The following is a 23517-nucleotide window of genomic DNA, read 5'->3' as shown; positions in this document are numbered from 1 at the left end:
TGCACAAGGAGGGAGAGGAGGACTGCTTCTACGGTCCCTCATCTTACCCCCCCCCCCCCCCCCCCCCCCCTTCCCGGATACAACAGTCACTCATTCAGTGTGGGAGTGAGACATGACAGGCTCCTCCTGGGCACTAGCTCTCCAGGTGCTTTGCCAGAAGCACGTTTGTGGAACGTTGCCCAGGAGTTCTCGTTCTGCTCCCAGGGCGAGGGCCAGGCCTTCCACTACTCACCTCCATCTGGATTTCTTCATCCCCAGTACACCCACGGTGGACTCCAGTCCGTTCGTGCCAGCAGAACCTTCGACCCGTTCTCCAGTTGCCCTACCTCACTGGACTCAGCCTGGTGGGACATAGGAGTTGAGAACCCCAATCCCACAGACCAGGGTTTTCTGTACAAGGAAGTCTCAGATGAGTACTCAAGTACCTCCGGGCTCTTTGATGCTATGCAAGAAGCCCCACTACCTGAACTGTCTTCCCAGTGTGTGGAAGACATCTTTGGGCAGATGTAGATGGAGCAGAGTTCAGTGGAAGGACCAGTAAACCCCCCTGCCATATTCTAAGTCTTCAATGACGAGGGTTGCCAACACTCCAGGTTTGAATAGGTCTAGCTCTTGTGAGAAGTAGTTCTATTCCGGGACTGTTTCAATTAAGCAAATAATGAACATTTTAATTATGTCGATGGATTTATGAATTCGGCAACATATAGGCAGACCTGAATGTATTAGCCATGTACAATAGGACTGTACAATAGGACTGTTGCATGAATGAACATTGCTGCTGCGCTGTTATGTAGGGAGGTACGTTACTACTATAATATAGGGTTAATCTATTTATTTTTAAAATATGTATTTAACCAGGCAAGTCAATTAGGACCCTGGGACCCACGTATTTACTGGCTATAAATTGTGAATAATTTAAGTAGAATAATAGATTGACAATTTATTTTACATAATTATCACTATTTATTGTATTTATTCCAAATAAACACCTACTTTATGTGAACTGCTGTTTTGGTAATTTATTATATCATAATTGACAATGAAATAGGACAACCATACCAACTGCAGTAATTTGAGTCTAATTTAGGAGAAAGCTTTTAACTCACTCTTCCTTTGTTATTGATAGATTTGATATATATATTTTGTGCAGACTAGACTACAACCAAAAACGGCGGAACGTTGTAGGAGGCGGAACGTTTCAATTGGTGTGATGTTTCCTAGACGCCTGGAAATACAGATGGCCATCACTTCCGGATTTGCAGTACGCACGTGAGACAGTTGGAAACACGTTTGTTTTGCAACTGTTATATTTATCCAGATGAAGTAAACATTAACTGACTGGAAATCAAGTCGTTGGAAGTAACGTTAGATATCTCACAGGTAACTAACTTAATGTGGTTTTATTTCTCCCTGCCTTCATAGTTGCAATTAGCTTTGTATCTCAACCAGAGACCTGGTCTCAGAGCATTTCGTATTATTCTGTATGTAAATCCGACACACTCCATGTATACTGAACAAAAATATAAACTCAACTGATGCAACTATTTTACTGAGTTACAGTTCATGTAAGGAAATAAGTAAATTGAAATAATTTCATTAGATCCTAATGATGGTTTCACGTTACTGGGCAGGGGCGCAGCCATGGGTGGGGCTTGGGATAGCGTAGGCCCACCCACTTGGGAGCTATGCCCACCCAATCAGAAGGCGTTTTAACCCACACAAAGGCTTATTACAGACAGAAATACTTCTCAGTTTCGTCTGGGTGGCTGGTCTCAGACAATCCCGCAGGTGAAGAATCTGCATGTGGAGGTCCAGGGCTGGCGTGGTCTGAGGCTGTTTGAACATACTGTGAAATTCTCTAAAACTACGTTGGAGGCAGCTTATGGTAGAAAAATTAACATTAAATTGTCTGGCAACAGCTCTGGTTGATTTGCTGCAGTCAGCATGCCAATTGCATGCTCCCCTAAAACTTGAGACTTCTGTGGCATTGTGTTATATGACAAAACTGCACATTTAAGAGTGGTGGCCAGTGTTTTGTTCAGCATATGATGTGTTACATTTCATATATATTAATTTGTGAATGTCCATTTCGTATGATATATTACAATTCATATTATAGCTTACAAATTTGCTAAACTTACAAACTTCTAGGCTAGGGGTTAAGGTTAGGAGTTAGGTTAACATGCAAAGTAGCTAAAAAGTATTAAGTAGTTGAAAAATTGCTCAAACAGTAGTTGAAAAATTGCTCAAAGCCTTAAGTAGACTGGAACTGCCCATTTTTTTCAGTGGTAAACTACCTGAGTAAAACACAATTTATTCACCAGCTTTGCCTCAACTCCTTGATGGTTAGTTAGTAAGGGACCTAAAGTCTCCTCCTGCCAATTCTCTTCCTACGCCTCACGGTCCGAGTGGCTCTACGCTTCATGCGGACTGGGCGAGTAGTTGATTGTCTACGTCTGGGCATGATTATTTTTATACCCACTGAGGAGCTGTACCTGCGCTTTTATAGGCTTTGCCTTGGTAACGAAATGATGTCATAATGGCATTGACATGATGCAATAGTAACCATGCCATTCCAAAACACAACAACTGGGGAAATAGACAAAAGGTCCTATTTTAATTAAACAAAGTACAGCTTATAAAGGCTTAATATACAGTATACATAAAGGCTTCACAAGCACTACATAAATACTTAACAAATCATCTATAAGCATGCCATACTCTATAAATGGTGTATAAACATATTGCATTATGTTACTTTTAGCATTTCACCCTTTAGTAGGAATGGTTATTTCACACTTTACACACCATTTATAGAGTATGACATGCTTATAGATGATTTGTGAAGCATTTATATAGTGCTTAAGAAGCCTTTTGTATGCTATATAAAGTCTTTATAAGTTGTACTTTGCTTAAAGTGGGACCCGAAAATACAACTCAATATTTGGAAAATGTTCGTAATGTTTGGTATACTCAGTGTAAAGTAGACAATGCCATGTGGGAAGACGGCACACTTCTTTTGAGCCTAAAAGGAAGAAAAGCATCCCAACATTGTAGGAGGAGATCCTCCCTCAGCTTAAAATCCTTAGTGTACTATAATACAGAGGTAGACATTCGTCTTGTCCTATATCTATGTGCCAATATCTTATGACATACAGTACAACTGGATATAATGACAGATGTGTCTATTTAATTTCCATGGAGCCTTAGTTCAATGTCCTGTACGATGGAGGCAGTCTTTTACTCAGCTATGTGCCAATATCGTATGACACATACCACGCCAGAATAAACAACAGGTGTGTGCTGGTCCTATTCTGTCTATAGGTCTAAATGTAACTCCCATTCTTCCAAAGCCTTTATGACCGAGACATGAGGTTTTGAGATGATGATTCACCTCCTAGTCGGTGATCTTTTGGTCAGACAGCCTCCTGCTAGTTTTTTTTCCTGAGGTGTAATAATACGATAATTACAACATGACCTAAAAGCACCTCTTCTCACAGATCTCCCTCCCTCCATTCACCTATTCCCTCTATCCTCATCTCTTCTCCTCTCTTCCCACATCTCCCTCCCTACTCCCTTTACTTATACTCCCTCTATCCTGCTCTCTTTTCCTCTTCTCTACTCACCCCTCTATCCTTGCAGGGGTAAATGTAGCCCCGTTAGAAGAAGCATATGCAGAAAGCAGGAGAATCTCTAATTGCTGCAGATGTAAGATGTCTCTGAACCCAGGCATGGGATCTCAGTAGCGAGCCCTAGTCGCTGTGCTCATTGGTGACGTTGCTCTCGGTGCTACGATGTGGTACACTCTGCCCAGCAGTGGGTGTCGACCCGTTTCCTGGGCTGCAGACATGAAAGCTTTGCTATTCCTATTTTAGTGTTAAAATATATATATTTTTCTCTGGTTCTGTTTTGACGTTGTTTTGTTGTTCCCTATCAAACTTAATACAACAATAAGCTGCTGTTATTGTACCACAGATGTGTTCCTGCATGGAACATACAGTACAGTGATCTATAAAGAACTTGTACTGTAAGAAATATTAATACATGCTCAATGTATAGGCCTAACCTTTCTATGGTGGTGAACTGCCACTGTTTTGTTAAACCATACTGAATTCTTTACTATAGTGGCGTGTCATTCTACTATGCCTGTGACATGGGAATTATGCATACTTCCAGTATAGCCTTTGTATGGAAGTGGACTTCCACAGTTCTGTTAGTGGAACCATGTAGTATGTCAAGTCCTATTAAATCCAGTAGGCTACAGATAACCAGTAGGCTATGTATCCTGTCTACCTGACTGCTCTTGTTCATTGTCTGTCACTTCAGGAGCTGAGAGACTTTAGGGTGGTCTGTTCTCTCAGTATGTTACAGATCTACTGACAGTGTAAGGTACTCTAACCTGACAGAGCCACATCTCCCCCTGTTGAGGGAAAAGCATAATACTACAGTTTCCACACCATGAAAAGCATAACCACTGTTACTGTTAACTTTAAAACACCTCATAACTAGGGCCAGGAGATTTTCCTGATCATGTGACAGGGATGTGAACAGGAAAAACTCCAGGCCCTACACCATCAAACTGAAACATGACCCTTTTCACATCGTCAGAGTATTGGATAAATAATGGTACTCCAATGACTGTTGCTCAACAAATACACACAATAAACTTTCTATGATGTCAAAAGTACTGTACCCATTACCAGGGGTTCTTAAACTTTTTTAGCTTGTGACCCAAAAGAGAAATTGACCGTTCTCCCAGGACCCAAGTCGTCATCCAACGACCCAAATTAAGAAGAAATTGTGGGTGATTTATAGATGTAATCTCATAATTCACGGCCCACCTCTCACATGCCCAGGGCCCAGTTTGGGTCCCAACCCATAGTTTTAAGAAACCCTACACGAGACAATGTTTTGCCAACATGTTGTGCTTCTGATAATTTACGCTCTGTTTAATTTTCTGCTGTCTAATGGAAGAATTCCCTAGGCTGGTGTAGTTCACAGAAATTGCATGTTAGTCCCATGAATAATGATACATGTTTAGTTTGACTAAAAGCTTATGATAGCTCCTGGTTTCTGTGCTCACAAGCACCAAAGGAAAGGAAAAATGTAATGCATTTAATTGGCAATCACCAAGAGATCTGACCCTCATGGATATTTTGCGCTAATATTCCTCTTAGGTTGTTTTTCAACTGCGTCCAACGAATCTATGCAGTCGGATATACACTTGTCATGTCCGCCGGTGACCGGCTCGTACGTAAACATCTTCTATTCAGGCTGCAAGGGCGGCAAATTCCTTCTTATGGAACTTTAATGGCGAGCCGTTTATAAAAAGGAAAAATATGCGTACTGTTAAAAAAAAATATGTTCCACCACCATACTAGTTGCTAATGCTACTTCCTGATTTGGAAAAGTGTAGTGTGTTTTGTCGACCTTTGGAAAGTTTACCAACAAATTTGTTTCCATCAGGCCTTTCGTGACTTTTTTTATCCTACATGTACTTTACGTGCATAAAAGGTTGGATGGAAGCCTGGTTAGTTGCATATCCCATCCCTGCATTGAGGTATGTTTTCCAGCCCATCTCTCACCGGCTCTGCAGTGTCTAAATCTAACCATGATGGCGTTCCCGACTCCAGTGCAACTCAGTGTAAACAAGCGTGATAGTAGTCGGAATCTGCTGGATAGCTACATAGATTCCAGTTGAATGTAGTTGTAAAAAACGATGTTAAAGGAACAATAGCGCAGGTTGGGCTAGAGTTGACAGCAGACTATAGAGTTTTTGAAATGAACCTCAGACTCCTTTGTTGCTATGCGTCAATACTTAAAACATTTACATTAACCTGTTGAGGACAGAGGGCGCTGTTTTCACTTTGGGGGAAAATCGTGCCCAATTTAAACGGCCTCGTACTCAATTCTTGCTCGTACAATATGCATATTATTATTACTATTGGATAGAAAACACTCTCTAGTTTCTAAAACCGTTTGAATTATATCTGTGAGTAAAACAGAACTCATTTTGCAGCAAACATCCTGACAGGAAGTGGAAAATCTGAAATCGATGCTCTGTTCTAGGGCCTGCCTATAAATGGGCTTCATATATATCAGTATACATGCACTTCATACGTCTTCCACTAGATGTCGACAGGCAGTGAGAGAAGAAATGGAGTGTATAACTTGATCTGGGGTCGAATAAAAGCTCTCGGCATGACGTGTCACCAGTTTCCTGTTTTCTGGAGAGCGCGTGAAGGGACCTGGTTTTGCCTTCTGAAAAGCTGTCGTTATAGACGACTAATATCTCCGGCTTTGATTTTATTTGATACATGTGACAATATCATCTTAAAGTATGTTTTTTCAATATAGTTTTATTAGATTATTGAAATTTATTCGGGACGTTAGGCGTGTTGCGTTGTGTGCCTTTGTTCAGGAAGGAGAGCTTCGCGCTACTTTGCTAGCTTTCCGTGCTAATTGACTGGAGAAGAGGACATTCTAAATCCAAACAACGATTGTTTTGGACAAAGGACCCCTTGTACAACATTCTGATGGAAGATCGTCAAAAGTAGGACCCATTTTATGATGCTATTTCATATATCTGTCGAACATGTGAAATAGTCGTTTGCGCCCAGATTTTGGGTACTCTCTCGCTATAACTAAGCTGGATGTCGTAATGAAGTTATTTTTAGAATTCTAACACGGCGATTGCATTAAGAACTAGTGTATCTATCATTTCCTATACAACATGTATTTTCTAGTAACGTTTATGAATAGTTATTTGGTCAGAATAGTTGAGTGTCATAAAAATATCCGCACATTCTGGGAAAAAGATGCTACGTTAGCACAATGTATAACCACTGATTTCAGCTCTAAATATGCACATTTTCGAACAAAACATAAGTGTATGTATAACCTGATGTTATAGGACTGTCATCTGATGAAGGTTTTATGAAGGTTAGTGAAAATTAATATCTTTTGCTGGTTTATTCGCTATCGCTAACGTTGCTATTGCTAACGTGCCTTGATGAATGAATACGGTAGTGTGGTAGGCTATTGTAGTAAGCTAATATAATGCTATATTGTGTTTTCGCAGTAAAACACTTAAAAAATCGGAAATATTGGCTGGATTCACAAGATGTTTGTCTTTAATTTGCTGTACACCATCGATTTTTCAGAAATGTTTTATGATGAGTATTTAGGTATTTGACGTTGGTGTCTGTAATTACTCTGGCTGCTTCGGTCCTATTTGTGACGGTAGCTGTGATGGTAGCTGCAATGTAAAACTGATTTATACCTCAAATATGCACATTTTTTGAACAAAACATAGATTTATTGTATAACATGTTATAAGACTGTCATCTGATGAAGTTGTTTCTTGGTTAGTTTGGTTGGTTCTTGGTTAGTTAGGTTGGCTTTGTGCATGCTACCTGTGCTGTGAAAAATGTCTGTCCTTTTTTGTATTTGGTGGTGAGCTAACATAAATATATGTGGTGTTTTCACTGTAAAACATTTTAAAAATCGGACATGTTGACTGGATTCACAAGATGTGTATCTTTCATTTGCTGTATTGGACTTGTTAATGTGTGAAAGTTAAATATTTCTAAAAAATATCTTTTGAATTTCGCGCTCTGCCTTTTCAGTGGAATGTGGGAGGAGTTCCGCTAGCGGAACCCCGGTGCCAGACAGGTTAAATCCTTCCCGTGTACCTATGTTTGTCCTCTGTTGCGTGCCTTTCTTAGTATTTCACAGTCAGTGGTTGTATTTGATTAAGGTTTTATTCAAATGTGTGGATTTCAGCAAAGGCCTGCAACAACAGAGGATGCACGTGGGTTCATTTAAAAAACTGTAGTCTGCTCTCAACTACGTGGAGGAGTTGAGGTACTTGGCAACAATTGGCTACAATTTGTATGCCAGATGATGTCATATCTTAATAATACGTTTCCATTACTGGGCGTTACAGGTTAGCGTAAACAAAACGTTGCCATAGTCACATTTTTCTTGACGATACTTTTTTTCCCCGAATCGAGAACTAAAAGATTATCTTAAGTCTTTGTCCAGTTGCAGGTCGTTCTCCAAAAACCAGAGACTTTTCAGAAAGATATTAAATCCACGTTTTGCACTGAGTGATGTGTTCCCTCGCCATTTTAGCTGCCAGACATCTTGCATTTCCCAACATCTTTGTAGAAACTAGTCTTTTCTATGCGCCGCGGCCACTTGTAGAAGTAGATGGCAGCGCATCACACATTGCGACCAAAACAAAGATGTACACACATGCAAGAGGCATTTCTCACTCAATACAAAACATGGATGTAATATCTTTCTGAATATTCTCTGGTTTTCAGAGAACCACCTGTAACTGGACACAGACATTTCTAAGATACTCTTTTCACCGAATCAGGACGAGAAAAGTATCGCCAAGAACAGTTAAGTTGAAAAATCTATGGCAACAGTTTGTCTGAGCTAACCTGTAACATCCTGACGACGCGAGCGGTGCAAAATAAATGTACACGTGCGTCTGCCAGGCGCTAAAATATAACTTGGTTCTATTTGTGATGCTCAACGCGCTGCAATCCCTCCTCTCCCATCTCCTCATTGGTTTTTAGGAGCATATACCCACGTGCCGTCTCCTCATTGGTTTTAGGAGCATATACCCACGTGGGTGTTTGAAAGATGAACTGAGGTCCACACTCAGTCCGTCTTTGTGGTAATGCACTGTAAAGTTGGTTGCCAACTGCCAAAGAAGCCTGAAGGAAGGAGGAGAGATGAAATTAATTCGGTTTATGGTTTTATCTGTGGGTTAATTGTCGGAGTAGAGGACCTTGTGCATTTCAGGTAAAGTAACAACCCAATGTTTATATCCCAGGACAAATTAGCTAGCAACAGCAAGCTAGCTATCTAAATTGCTGTAAATGTTTAATGCTTTTTGACCTGTCCCCAAATTCATATAATTGGTTCAGAGTTTATTTTGATATTTCAACCTGCGTGTCATGATTACGTCTGGTGTGGGTGAACAAAATCAACTTGTGCATGCAGACGCACGCGTGGTTTGTTCAGCATGTAATGCCCAGTAATGGAAACGTATTAAGTTATATCACATTATCTGGCATACAAACTGTAGCTTATGTTGAAATGAGCTCAAAACTAAATATATTTGCATGGTAGCTAGCTAGACATGCAGTTAGTGTATTAACAGTCAGGAAGTACAAAAAGAGACTCCTCAACACTTTATGAGTAAATGTCGCAATACAAACACGAAGACGACTGACGTAATGCTCGTCAAATGAGGCAAACAATTTATGATAATGTGGTTACATGTAGTTGATTTGTCGGTAGTGGTGCTCCCAAAACACCCACTAGCTATTTTGGGCCGGGACGATACCAGTATCTTAATCTTATTTTCATGGCAAAAATGAAAACACGAAGCTGGTAACTCTTTGGTCCTTTAAAAACTTGCTGTATGTAAAATCCTCCCGGTCCTACTATCTATGTTGTGAGCTGTGGAAAATGCTTGTACAATGTGTAGCAACATTATGTAGCGTATACCAAGTTGCTGCAGTTATTTTTTATATTGTCAGACAAAACCATCACCTCTTACTGATACTTATTTCAGATTTCCATGAGTTGAATGACCCTGTTGTTACTAGCAAATGCACTATAACCATTATGGGCAAGTTTCTTGACATACTGTATTCACTCACATACAGGGAGGTAGTTGGAACTATCTAAATGATTGTTACAAGAAGCACATAATTAAGTGGGATGTGCATAAGGCAAAGCTACATTTGATCCTCCAAGCTTCAGTTTCTGACCTGTGTGTGATTGTCAGAAAGGAGAAGATGGAGGGGAAGGAGCCAAAGAAGGAACAGAAGCGGCACCAGCAGAAGCACAGCGGGCCCAAGGCGGAGAGGAAGAAGAGCAGGAAGCAGCTGGGAACTCCAGCCGGAGATGACGAGCGCAAGAGGAACCCCAAAGCGTTTGCGGTCCAGTCAGCAGTGCGCATGGCCAAAACCTTCCACAGGTCAGCAGCATTCGTATATACACCATCAACTTTCATGTTTGCTTTTTTATCATTTATTTTGTTTTATTTCACAAGGTTCACATAGTATATTGTTGTCTTTTAAGTTTCTGTGACACTAATCTGTGGTTTTACAAGTTCATAGAAATAGCCATAGGAGTGAATGCTGTTAACATGTATCTTGAGTGGTTCAGACAGATGGTCAGACGTTGAGATTTAGAAAGCGGTGTAGAGGCAGCAGCACAGCAAGTGCAGACAGACACAGTTCAACATTGTAGGAAACTATAAACACTGTTTTTTCCCCCTCTCCTAGAGCCCAGGACCTAAAGGTCAAGAAACATCACATACCCCTGGTGGACCGCACCCCTTTAGAGCCTCCCCCAATAGTGGTGGTGGTGGTAGGACCCCCCAAGGTGGGCAAGAGCACCCTCATCCGCTGCCTGATCAAAAACTTCACCCGGCAGAAACTAGCGGACATCTGCGGGCCTGTGACTATCGTCTCTGGTGAGCTGAGCTTGGATGTTTCTTACTGTATTGTGATCAGTTGGGTCGTATTTATTAGTGCACACCATAGCAAAGCAATTTGCAACCGAAAAATGAAAACAAGCACTTTTTCTTGAAAAAGTTATGATAATCCCTCCCCGTTTTGTCACATTTGCTTCTGTTTAGTTCCTAGTGAATACAACCTTGCGTGACCACAGAGCTGTCATTTGTTGTGTTTAGCTTGTGTGCTAACGCCGCCGCACCACCGTCTTCATTTTCCTTTCAGGAAAGAAGAGGCGTCTTACCTTCATCGAGTGTAGCAATGACATCAATACAATGATTGACTTGGCAAAGGTTGCTGACCTGGTAAGTTAAGTTGTGTATGGTGGTTAAAGGCAAAATGTCTGAATTTTAAAGGTATTGATGACAAGGTAGAATTGTACTTATGATATTGGAATACGTACAGTGTCTGTTTTGATGCCTTATTGTTGGCATTTTAGTATATTTTATCATGCTACAAAAATGCAGTGTTGGCATAAACACTATGTGAGTCCCAAATGACATCCTATTCACTATATAGTGCACTACTTTTGACCAGGGCCCGTAGTGCACTACTTTTGACCAGGACCCATAGGGCTCTGGTCAAAAGTAGTGCACTATATAGCAAGTAGGGTGCCATTTGAGATGCACATGTCTGTGACAATTGAATTGAACCCAGATTTCCCTACCAAACAATAAAAATAGACTTGACGGTATGCTATCAGTGAGCTAAAGACTGACATCCCTGTGGTCCACCAGGTGCTGATGCTCATTGACGCCAGCTTCGGGTTTGAAATGGAGACCTTTGAGTTCCTCAACATCTGCCAGGTGCACGGCTTCCCGCGCATCATGGGCGTGCTCACCCACCTGGACTCGTTCCGCAACAACAAGGCCCTTCGCAAGACCAAGAAGCGGCTCAAGCATCGCTTCTGGACTGAGGTCTACCAGGTCAGCACCGAAATTAGAATGAGAAGCTTTTTATCTTTGGCTTCACACTTCACACCATAAATTGTATTAGCAATTGTGTGTGTGTAAGGTTGAGTGAGTCAGTGCAAATAGTCTCTTAAAATGCAGGTGAGTACAGGTAGACGGGTCTGTGCAGGTAGACAGCTTAGGGTTGGTTAGCTGCTCAACAGTCTTATCGACTGGAGGTAGAAGCTGTCTCGGAACCTGTTCGTCCGAGACCTGATGCTCAGGTACCGCCTGCCGGAAGATAGCGGAGAAAGCAGTCCGTGGCTGGAATCCTTGGCGATCTTCTGGACTTCCTCAGAGAACGCCTGGTGTAGATGTCCTGCTGCCTGCATGACTGGGCAGTCTTCACCACCCTCTGTAGAGCCTTGCGGTTCAGGTCGGGTAGTTGCCGTACCAGGCGGTGATGCAGCCAGACAGAATGCTCTCAATGGTGCACCTGTAAAGGTCCCTGAGGGGCCAAGCCAAACCTCTTCAGCTGTCCTGTAGTCTACAATCACCTACTTGGTTTTGCTGAGGTTGAGGGAGAGGTTATTGTCCTGGCACTACTCTGCCAGGGCTCTAACCACCTCTCTGTAGGCTTTCTCGTCATTGTCGGTGATCAGCCCTATCCCCGTTGTGTTGTCAGCAAACTTGATGATGGAGTTGGTTTGACAGGTTTTTTTGTGACGTATTTTTATTGGTTTTCACAAATATATTAAAAAAGTACAAAGCATGGATAATATCAAAAGCAACAACAACTGAACACCATACTGTAACTAACTATATACAATCTATAGCTAGCGCATTTCATATTTAATTTCTTGGCAAGCGCTGAGATATTTCTTATGTGCTAGATAAACCTTGGAGGTAAATTTGCAGTTGGCCAGTCTGTGCCAACCCTGCACATCCCTTTCATACATCCTGCAACTCATATTTTTTCTCTTGTGCTATCGAAGTGACAAGTTGACTTGTGATTTTCTTAGGTTTGTCTTGATAAGACGTAAAAAAATAAAAAAGTACACTGTCAGCTTGCATGTTGTAAATGTGTTATAGTTATGAAGGCTGACAATCTCATAAACATGGCATGCGGTCTTTCTCTGAACCTAATCCAACACAAGTCCATTTCCTGAACAGTGTTCCACGTTCCCTCTTTGTTCCCACAGGGTGCCAAACTCTTCTACCTGTCCGGTATGGTGTACGGAGAGTACCAGACCCAGGAGGTCAAGAACCTGGGCCGCTTCATCTCCGTCATGAAGTTCCGCCCGCTGGTGTGGCAGCAATCTCATCCCTACGTCGTGGCCGACCGGTGAGTGTTCAGACCTTTTTTAGAGCAATGTGTTTGTAATGGAAAGTAGCTAGAACTGATTCCGAGTAGGGAAAGTGACATGATCCATGCTGTTGAATGGTGCCATATATGGTTATTGTGTGTAACAGAGCTGTTTTCTAATATAAATAATGTTTATGGTTTGTGCGTGTGTGTGTTGTGCACACTTGTGTGCCTGTGAGCGATGGATCCTACTACCCTGCTTCCATTTTCATTCCGTTTTCAAATGTTCTTGTTGAACTGTACCCCTTCACTGTTCCTCGATCACATTCACCATCTACACAGCATGGAGGATTTGACGGACCCCGAGATGGTGAGGGTGGACCCCAAGTGTGATCGTACTGTATCTCTCTATGGCTACCTGAGGGGGACATACTTGAAGAGTAAAGGCCAGGTCCATATCCCTGGTAAGTATGCTCATTGGGTTAAGAGCAAATAAGAATCTGAGCCCTTTTTAGGAACACTGACTTGTGGAGAAGAGATGAATTTAATACTGCATCAATAATCTCAAAGCTAGTACATATTGACATGCACTATTCACATTCACCAATATATTTTGCAAATAAACATAGCATGTGGTTACTGCGATGGTGTTTTTGGGAAATGTTTCACACCTACAGAGTGGGGTTTTGGGGTATTGAAAACATTGCAGACAACTGTATTGTCTTAACATTGGGAAATTTGGTTTGAAACCTAACACATGAAGGCACCCTCTGCAGGTGTGGGGGACTTTGCGGTGGCAGACATCAGCTTCCTGCCAGACCCCTGTGCTCTGCCTGAAGCGCAGAAGAAGAGGGCGCTAAACGAGAAGGAGCGGCTGCTCTACGCTCCCATGGCAGGGGTCGGGGGGGTCGTGTACGATAAGGACGCAGTGTACATCGACCTGCCCGGCGGCCACGTCAATCAAGAACAGGTCAGTTCCAACCCCTGGGCCATTTTCAGTAAGACACAGAAAAGGAAAATGCTTTGAAACATTTAACAAAAAATTAAAAACGATGTATTTTTATTGGTCAAAGTCAGGTAGTTGATGGATGTGATATGAAAGTGCTCGTGAATATAATTGACTACTGTTATATACAATGGCTTGAGACTGTTGTAATGAGTGTACTAAACCGAAAGTGTCATGGGCCATTGAAAATTCCCTCGCCCCTGAACCTAGATAATGTCCAGAGGATTTCAGTAATATGTATGTATGTGTGTGTGTGTGTGTGTGTGTGTGTGTGTGTGTGTGCACACGTTCCTATAATCAGTTACTTCTGTCCCGTGTCCACTAGGAGGAGGTCCGTCCCACCACAGAGTTGGTCCAATCCCTCATCAGTACACACACCACCCTGGATGCCAAGATGGCCGCCAGCAAAGTGTCACTGTTCACAGGGGCGGCTGCCCTGACCCCCGGGGAAGTGGAGGAGGAGGAGGAGGAGAATGGGTGAGTGACGCTCAGACAGCAACGTCTTGGAAATCTCAAATGACACCCTATCCCATATATTATGCGCTACTTTTGAAAGCCACTATGGAATCATTTGAGAGACAGCCCTAAACTCATTGTTAAAATTGGTTAAAGACTAATTGTCAAGAGTTGCAGCCCGAAAAATCATTGTTAAAATCTGTTTTATAAACTTATTGTTAAAAGAGAACCTCATCGTCATGTCAATCTCATGGACTGTCAGTCCTTGCAATTTGAGAGTTGCTACATTTCTCCAGTCCTATCGCTCAGCTTTATAGCAAACGAAGTGGCTGCCGTTTTGTTCTTTTATGAAATAAAAAGTGGACCCTTAAATAAAGGCATATAGAAAATGATATACATATTTGCCTCTGACTTATGTTGGTCTCCATCTTGTCTTACAGGCTGACGTCAGGACCCCAGGAGAGCCGAGTCTGGGACCCTGAGACACAGAGAGAGAGGAGGAAGGCTGTCTTCACTGAAGAGGAAGATGATGATGATGACAGCGAGGGTAGCAGTGACGAAGAGGGGGATGAGGAAGGAGAGTCTGAAGAAGAGGATGAGGGGGTAAACAAAGGGGAAGAAGAAGAAACTGTTTTGAAGAAAGAGGCTAAGGACAAAACTGAACCAAAAGAGAAGCAAGGAATAAAGACCATCCCTCCAGTGAAGAGACAGAAGATGGAGGAAAGGAAAGTGGAGAAAGAGCCAGTGGTGGAGGTACCTGCCTTTGCAGACAGTGAGGATGAGCTGGAAATGAGTGAGGAGGAGGAAGGGGGGAAGGGAGAGCAGGAGAGTGAAGGAGAGGAAAGCGATTCGGAGGGGGAAGAAGACGGTGCAGTGGAAAAGGGTGATCTCAAACCGATAGACTCGGGTCATTGCTCGGAGGAGGAGGATGCGAGTGATTCAATAGAGGATGACTGCGAAACCATTGTCTCGGGCAAAGAAAGCAAGAAGTCGAATGCCATCTCCAAAATGGAAGAGGAAGATGAGGAGATGGAGGGAGGAGAGCTGTGCTATGAAAGTGCAGGTAATATTCTGTCTATTCAGTGTAGTTTCATTGTGGCCCCTCCCCCCTGTCTATACTACCACTTCAGGGTCCACAGATTTTTGTTCAATAATGCTGCTCTGAATTGAGTACCAAGTTGAATACTTGAATCAGGTGTGTTAGTGGCGGGCTGGAACAAAAACCTGCACACACTGGTGTAAGAAATATTGTGATGGATGCACCTTACCCCGACAGTTGTCTGTTGAATTCAAAACCAACCTAGCCCTTACTCTCTAGGCACTCCTGTAGATCTGATGGGACTGGATAGGTTTCTTGCCTTGTGATAGGATAATCTAAATCCCTATCTAATCGTATTACATTTACAGGAGTGCCAAGGAGCTAAGGGTCGATTTAGCATTCAGAATGCATGCTTCTTCTGTCTGCCATATTGCATTCACCTTGTGAACACTGATGGGGAGGGGAAGTGGCTAAATGGAACAAGAACTGAAGTTGGAATCAATCATTAATTTGACCTTTGACCCTAACCCACCTCATGTTTCTCAGGGTCACTGCGGTGGAAGGAGGGCCTGCAACAGAAAGCGTCGGAGGCGTTTCTACGGCAACAGCGCGCCGCCCCCAACCTGCGTAAACTGGTGTATGGCACAGGTAACGTCTCCTCCTGGGTTTCAGTAACAATATAAAAACATTTTGCTATGAATTTTACTGACGTTTTCCCTTTTATCCTAATGTCATGGCGGATCTTGTTTGTTGAGCACTAGTGTATTCATTAATGCACACTATAGCGATTAAAAATGGCAGTTTCTTATTGGACTATTTCGCCCCATTTGCTTCCGTTTGTGCCTAGCCTTGATTTCTGACTGACTACGCTTGTTTCCTTCAGTGGGAGAGGATGATGGTGATGGGGAGGAGGATGAGGAGGAGCTGGGAGGGCTGTTTCGAGTCAGCCGCCCCGAGAAGGGCAAGAAGCATCGTGCGGACGGCGTGGACTGCTCCCGTTTTGACCCCGATGCCGCTCGCAATTGGGACCTGGAAGAGGTAAAAGAAATCTACAAAACCATATTGTAGCACCCCTTTCCTTTGTCCCATCTCTTTTACTACAGGGTTTATCTTCCTCTGGGACCCCAAGGGTTGCACATTTTTGTTTTAACCCAGCACTAGCACACCTTATTTGGTACTGGACATTTAAAGTGTGGAAAGACCAAAAGTTTGAAGAAAGGCATTAAGTAAGATGTTAGGAGCTATGGATGGAGGCATCCATACATTCATATTCTGACCTGGGTTGGGGTCAATACAATTTAGTTTCCATCAATTCAAAAGATGAATTAAACTTGAGAATATTTTTTGTAATTGACATAAATATTGTGTCTCAGATGCTGGACTCGATACGGGACTGTTTTGTGACGGGGAAATGGGAAGACGATCAAGATGCTGCTACATTGCTGAAAGAGGATGGTAAGGAGTTGCTGCTCATTGCTCAATACTGTTGGGATTGTTTTCATGACTTTCTTGGTCTTGTCCTTTTAAAAAGTGCTTTATAACTGCAATCTGTCCCATTTTAAATTAAATCTGTTAAGGTCGACTCCGGTGTGCACATCGAATATAGTAAGCAGAGAGCAATTGAAATTCATCTTCCCCAATTCTAATTACTTTCATGTGCTCCGGATATGGGCTCATATTCCCAACAGAGTAGCCCCAATCCAACAGGGCTATGCACGGTATATCAGAAGTCCACTGTTCATTATCACCCCCTTGCTAACTCGCTCTTTTCTCTTTTAGAGGAGCTGTATGGGGACTTTGAGGACTTGGAGACGGGGGAAGTGCACAAGGGGAAAGCTGCCAAGCAGAAGGACCAAGCCAAGGAAGAAAGTGAGGAGGAGGAGGAGGAGAAGCTGATGAAGGTGGACGACGAGACCCAGAAGAACAAGCGCCTGGAGAAGAAACGGCGGCTGAAGGAGCGTTTCGACACTGAGTACGACGACGGAGACGCCACCTACTTTGACGACCTCAAGGAGGAGATGCAAAAACAGGCAGAGGTGAGGGGTTATGGGGTCATAGGTAAACGTTTGATATGACAGAAAGCAGAAGTCTCTGGCCCTGTTCGAATACTTCAGAAATGTCTCCTTTTTCCTTTCTTGATGTAGTCACAGATTGTTTTACAAATGATATATATGTTTTGTGTGGGTATTTTGACACTTCATTTAGACAGTTATGAAATGAGTGGGGATTACAGACAGGTGGGAGAAACCGTGGGAAGAGAGGGTGCAGGCAAAGTTCCCTAAAAATGTAGTCACTGTGCAAATTTCAGGTCTGCTGAGCACAAACTTGAACTTTGTGAAAATGTTGTGCAACTTCCGGCATGCGTTTACTGTGCACACTGAGGCTGTACCTGATTTTAAGTTAGTTTTAACAGTGGCCAAGTAGGCTACTGTGGCTATTTGATCATAATGTTGGCCTACAATCGCAGCGCTAGCTGTGCCACCAGAGACTCTGGGTTCGCGCCCAGGCTCTGTCTCAGCCGGCCGCGACCGGGAGGTCCGTGGGGCGACGCACAATTGGCTTAGCGTCGTCCGGGTTAGGGAGGGTTTGGCCGGTAGGGATATCCTTGTCTCATCGCGCACCAGCGACTCCTGTGGCAGGCCGGGCGCAGTGCGCGCTAACCAAGGCAGCTAGGTGCACGGTGTTTCCTCCGACACATTTGTGCGGCTGGCTTCCGGGTTGGAGGCGCGCTGTGTTAAGAAGCAGTGCGGCTTGGTTGGGTTGTGTTTCGGAGGACGCATGGCTTTCGACCTTCGTCTCACCCGAGCCCGTACGGGAGTTGTAGCGATGAGACAAGATAGTAATTACTAACAATTGGATACCACGAAAATTGGGGAGAAAAGGAGGTAAAATAAAAAAAATATTATAATAATAATGTTGGCCTACCATAAAAAAACAATGAAGAAAAACACATCCCAGAACATATTAACATGGAACTAGAACAGCTATCATTCAGCCTACAGTAGCAGCCAATGTGTGGTGTTCAATGCCTACATTCCATTAGACTTTAAAAAATATAAACATGCAGGGCTTGACATAACCTGTTTAGTCAAGGAGGTGACTGAAAATGTTGTTTGACAGAAGAAACCACTTTACAAAATCAAATTCGTTATTATTCCCATACCCTTATTACAGAAAATCAGACAAATTATGCTACAATCTGCCTATTGGCTAGTTATTCAAGACCGTCTCAAAATACAACACTTCCCCTTTTAGACACAAAAAAGCTCAGTACCTGACTTGCTTTCCAAAGATGGCTAGAAATACAAACATTTTGTGCTCTTGTTGGACGCAATCACTCCCTCATTGTTGACTAGAAATTAGCTATAACTGGGCTAATAACTCACTAACTATCAAAGAATAGGAACAAATGTGCACTCATGGCTACATGCAGCTCTCACTTTGATCTCAAAACAAGCGCATCTACTCGAACGCTCATACTGTAAACACAGTCCAGTTCAAAGTGAATAGCACATATCCATATGGCAATGGCTATTTGCATATAGGCCTACTGCAGCTGTGATTAGTTATGGCGCACCGTTCTGTGTAGAATACTGCGGAGACATGCCTGTCAATGCATTAGAATCCTACTCCAATGCGCTCTGCCTGCAAGAAAATCTCTTGCACAGTTAATTTTGCATACGAAATCTTGCGTAGTTTGTTTTGTTTCGGTATATTACATTGAAAGTGGCTAATATTGCGTTGATACGATCACAATTGCCACAGTAGAGTGAAACGTTGATAGTGTTAACTAAAGGGGAAAACTGTAGAAAGTTGAGTGACGTTCAATCTCAGGCTACTGTGCGCTCGCTCATATTTCTTCTGCACGGCTGCGCACCTGCGCGCTCACACAGCTTAGAGGGAACATTGGCTGCAAGGTATTGTCTCCAGTGGGGAGCGACGTATATGTGACATGGCGGGAGTGTTACCACTCAACCACGGCTCTGCGCGTGAACACAGATCTGAATTGGTTGGATTGGTGAGCGATAGGGTGGTAAACTTACTTGCACCTAGCCAACCACCAGATCTGTGCTTACATCTAAGAAACAAGGAAGGATGCATTTGGAAATTATTCAAACGGGGTCAAGGTAACATCTTATTATGCCCAAAAGGAAACCAAAGTTATCAGTGGCATTCCGATCAGACATTGGGTTGTGTTCATGAGGGAAAATCAGTCTTGAAACGCAACACAAAATTGTGCATTTTAAATCCACTTACAGTCAACCTTGGCACTGACACGAAGTATATTCAGAATGTGGCCCGTTTGGGATTCAAACCAACAACCCTGGTGTTGACAACACCATGTTCTAACCCACTGAGCCTTTCAATTCACCACAATCTCTAAACCTTTCTCTTCCTAGCTGAACCGGGCTGAGTTTGAGGACGTGGATGACGAGACACGGGTCCAGTACGAGGGCTTCCGGCCTGGCATGTATGTCCGTCTGGAGATCCCCTCCCTGCCCTGCGAGTTTGTCACCAACTTTGACCCCCACTATCCCATCATCCTCGGGGCTCTAGGTGCCAGCGAGGGGAACGTAGGCTACCTGCAGGTAAGCAAGGGTTAACGAGTCAGGCTCCGATCCATTTAAATTGAAGTAGAGTGAATTGGACTTCCAGTTCAAGAACTGAAAACTCCTTGGCTGTGTCTGAAATATCACCCTATTAAATACAGGGACGTCCTATTGAGACCAATGTCTCTTTTGCAAGGGAGCCCTGATTCACAAAAATGCAGCAAAATAAGGAATTACTGACAATTAGAAAAATCAAAGGCGGGAGCATGAAACATACAAAAATAACATTTTGAAAACGCATGCATTCCTCTGTAAAAAGGTAATTTACCAATACCCTGAAATGTCTGCAAGGCAACGGTGCGTCCAATTGTAGGGTATTCTGAAATGTGTACCATGTATGTGGCACGTAAAACTAAAGGCTGTTTTACCTAAATCAGTAATGAGAACAGTAATTTCAAGAATTAGCCATTCCTGTGAGCGAGTAAGGTATTTGTACTTCTGTTGGTCAGGAGCGATGTAGTATGGTAGTTTCTGCATGAGCGCTTTATAAATGAACAGAAGGCAATGCTCTCTGCGTTGCCAATGATGGCCAGTCCACTTTCTGATTCAGATCACAGTGACGGAAAGTCAACTGAACTATTTATTCTATCAAGCGAAAGGCACAATCTATTTCTGTGGAAGTCCATTTTAATTCTGTTTCTTCGTTAGCTCATCTACATGTTTTAAATGACTACTTGTCATCGAACCAAATGCCATGGTATTTATGAGTGGACTTGCTCCATTCACCGTGCAGATATGTCTGAGCTCTAGAGAACAGAATATACGTTGTTTTATCTGCATTCAGTACCAGTTTGTGGTCAACATGTGCTTTTTGTATGACATTTTGAAGCAGTCTGCAGATCAGCTATAGCCTGATTCGAAGAGGAGGCAGAGTAAAGCACACTGTCATCAGCATAAGTGTCGCTTGCAGTTTTTCACTAACCAATATTGTTTATTTACAGTGCGAATAGTATTGGGTTGTAAATCAGTTGTGTAGTGGTGCCTGGAGAAGTGGGTATACTAACGGTTTGCTAAAAATATTTCTAAACATACACTGCTCAAAAAAATAAAGGGAACACTTAAACAACACAATGTAACTCCAAGTCAATCACACTTCTGTGAAATCAAACTGTCCACTTAGGAAGCAACACTGATTGACAATAAATTTCACATGCTGTTGTGCAAATGGAATAGACAACAGGTGGAAATTATAGGCAATTAGCAAGACACCCCCAATAAAGGAGTGGTTCTGCAGGTGGTGACCACAGACCACTTCTCAGTTCCTATGCTTCCTGGCTGATGTTTTGGTCACTTTTGAATGCTGGCGGTGCTTTCACTCTAGTGGTAGCATGAGGCGGAGTCTACAACCCACACAAGTGGCTCAGGTAGTGTAGCTCATCCAGGATGGCACATCAATGCGAGCTGTGGCAAGAAGGTTTGCTGTGTCTGTCAGCGTAGTGTCCAGAGCATGGAGGCGCTACCAGGAGACAGGCTAGTACATCAGGAGACGTGGAGGAGGCCGTAGGAGGGCAACAACCCAGCAGCAGGACCGCTACCTCCGCCTTTGTGCAAGGAGGAGCAGGAGGAGCACTGCCAGAGCCCTGCAAAATGACCTCCAGCAGGCCACAAATGTGCGTGTGTCTGCTCAAACGGTCAGAAACAGACTCCATGAGGGTGGTATGAGGGCCCGACGTTCACAGGTGGGGGTTGTGCTTACAGCCCAACACCGTGCAGGACGTTTGGCATTTGCCAGAGAACACCAAGATTGGCAAATTCGCCACTGGCGCCCTGTGCTCTTCACAGATGAAAGCAGGTTCACACTGAGCACATGTGACAGATTCTGGAGACGCCGTGGAGAACGTTCTGCTGCCTGCAACATCCTCCAGCATGACCGGTTTGGCGGTGGGTCAGTCATGGTGTGGGGTGGCATTTCTTTGGGGGGCCGCACAGCCCTCCATGTGCTCGCCAGAGGTAGCCTGACTGCCATTAGGTACCGAGATGAGATCCTCAGACCCCTTGTGAGACCATATGCTGGTGCGGTTGGCCCTGGGTTCCTCCTAATGCAAGACAATGCTAGACCTCATGTGGCTGTGTGTCAGCAGTTCCTGCAAGAGGAAGGCATTGATGCTATGGACTGGCCCGCCCGTTCCCCAGACCTGAATCCAATTGAGCACATCTGGGACATCATGTCTCGCTCCATCCACCAACGCCACGTTGCACCACAGACTGTCCAGGAGTTGGCGGATGCTTTAGTCCAGGTCTGGGAGGAGATCCCTCAGGAGACCATCCGCCACCTCATCAGGAGCCAGGCGTTGTAGGGAGGTCATACAGGCACGTGGAGGCCACACATACCACTGAGCCTCATTTTGACTTGTTTTAAGGACATTACATCAAAGTTGGATCAGCCTGTAGTGTGGTTTTCCACTTTAATTTTGAGTGTGACTCCAAATCCAGACCTCCATGGGTTGATAAATTTGATTTCCATTGATAATTTTTGTGTGATTTTGTTGTCAGCACATTCAACTATGTAAAGAAAAAAGTATTTAATAAGAATATTTAATTCATTCAGATCTAGGATGTGTTATTTTAGTGTTCCCTTTATTTTTTTGAGCAGTGTATTATGAGTCACATAGGCCTAAACTGAAATTTTGTTCATGTTTTTGCTCACACTTTCTTTTAAATAGAATGTTTTAAGTCCACAACAATGATTAACCACATCAGGAGACCACTTGAGGTCTGGGGAAAAATCTAAGAAACATTTAAATTTGAGTGTAGTTACCCTTTAATTCAACTGCAGGCACTGTTTGGTTAGCGGTGTTTCTGTATTGCACATGAGATGGAGTTTGCAAAACAAATGACCACTGGATTGATATCATTCTGCCAGGTAAGCGTAGGCTACTTTGTAGCTAGTTAACATTTCATTGAAGGTTTTTGGGAAAACCTTTCCATCTACCAGAAGCATCGCACATTTTTCCTGTTGCTTAATTGTTTGAAACCTGGAATTTTTACTTCATACATTGCTTCAGTAGCCTATAGCCCAAACTTTTTTTTTTTTTTTACTAGGCAAGTCAGTTAAGAACAAATTCTTATCTACAATGACAGCCTACACCGACCAAACCCGAATGAGCTGGGCCAATTATGCGCCGCCCTATAGGACTACCAATCACAGCCGGTTGTGATACAGCCTGGATTCGAACCAGGGTGTCTGTAGGGACACCTCTAGCACTGAGATGCAGTGTCTTAGACCGCTGCGTCACTCGGGGGCCCCAAACCCACTATAGAAACGTGGAGGTAATTATTTTACAAAGACTTCGCTCTCCTGTGGTATTGGTTTTCAAATCAACTTTCTTTCATTGTTTAGCAGCCAAAAGCATTGTTCTAGTCACATTAGCAACCCCTGATAGTTGTTGCATCTTTAGTTCTCCCCTCCTAAATTTCAACCCTTCTGATAGTGCCTCTACTGCATCACATCGATCTAAAGAAGCTAGCTAGCTACATGGAAGTAAGAGGGAGCGTCAACATCATTGTTTCTAGTTGAGGTCAGTGACAAGTAAAGTGTCCTTGCTTCGTATCAGTTCAAAAGATTGATGAGTGACTGAAGAGACTGCCTAAGAGCTGTGTGGGATGGGAGAGCCACACAGATCAGCTCAGTCATCTCAGTCAGATTGCGCAACTGAAAGATGT

The 23517-nt window shown here is 43.2% G+C and overlaps 1 protein-coding gene across 1 annotated transcript in view; it reads left to right on the top strand.

The window, feature by feature from the left end:
- The first annotated feature begins 1260 nt into the window (after positions 1-1260).
- Positions 1261-23517, top strand: part of LOC120031294 (ribosome biogenesis protein BMS1 homolog) — a 39609-nt gene continuing 17352 nt past the window's right edge. Inside the window, exons 1-15 of the mRNA XM_038976983.1 lie at positions 1261-1380; positions 9815-10006; positions 10317-10507; positions 10773-10852; positions 11285-11473; positions 12640-12782; positions 13086-13207; positions 13520-13713; positions 14075-14226; positions 14646-15268; positions 15791-15892; positions 16128-16282; positions 16618-16699; positions 17024-17280; positions 19645-19833. Coding sequence (XP_038832911.1) covers positions 9825-10006; positions 10317-10507; positions 10773-10852; positions 11285-11473; positions 12640-12782; positions 13086-13207; positions 13520-13713; positions 14075-14226; positions 14646-15268; positions 15791-15892; positions 16128-16282; positions 16618-16699; positions 17024-17280; positions 19645-19833 — 2661 coding nt within the window. The 5' untranslated portion in view covers positions 1261-1380; positions 9815-9824. The remainder of the gene's footprint in view (positions 1381-9814; positions 10007-10316; positions 10508-10772; positions 10853-11284; positions 11474-12639; positions 12783-13085; positions 13208-13519; positions 13714-14074; positions 14227-14645; positions 15269-15790; positions 15893-16127; positions 16283-16617; positions 16700-17023; positions 17281-19644; positions 19834-23517) is intronic.

This window comes from Salvelinus namaycush, chromosome 37, assembly GCF_016432855.1.
Source record: "Salvelinus namaycush isolate Seneca chromosome 37, SaNama_1.0, whole genome shotgun sequence".
Taxonomy (NCBI): Eukaryota; Metazoa; Chordata; class Actinopteri; order Salmoniformes; family Salmonidae; genus Salvelinus; species Salvelinus namaycush.
The sequence above is the reverse complement of the archived record's forward strand: the minus strand, read 5'-3'. Positions and strand labels throughout refer to the sequence as shown.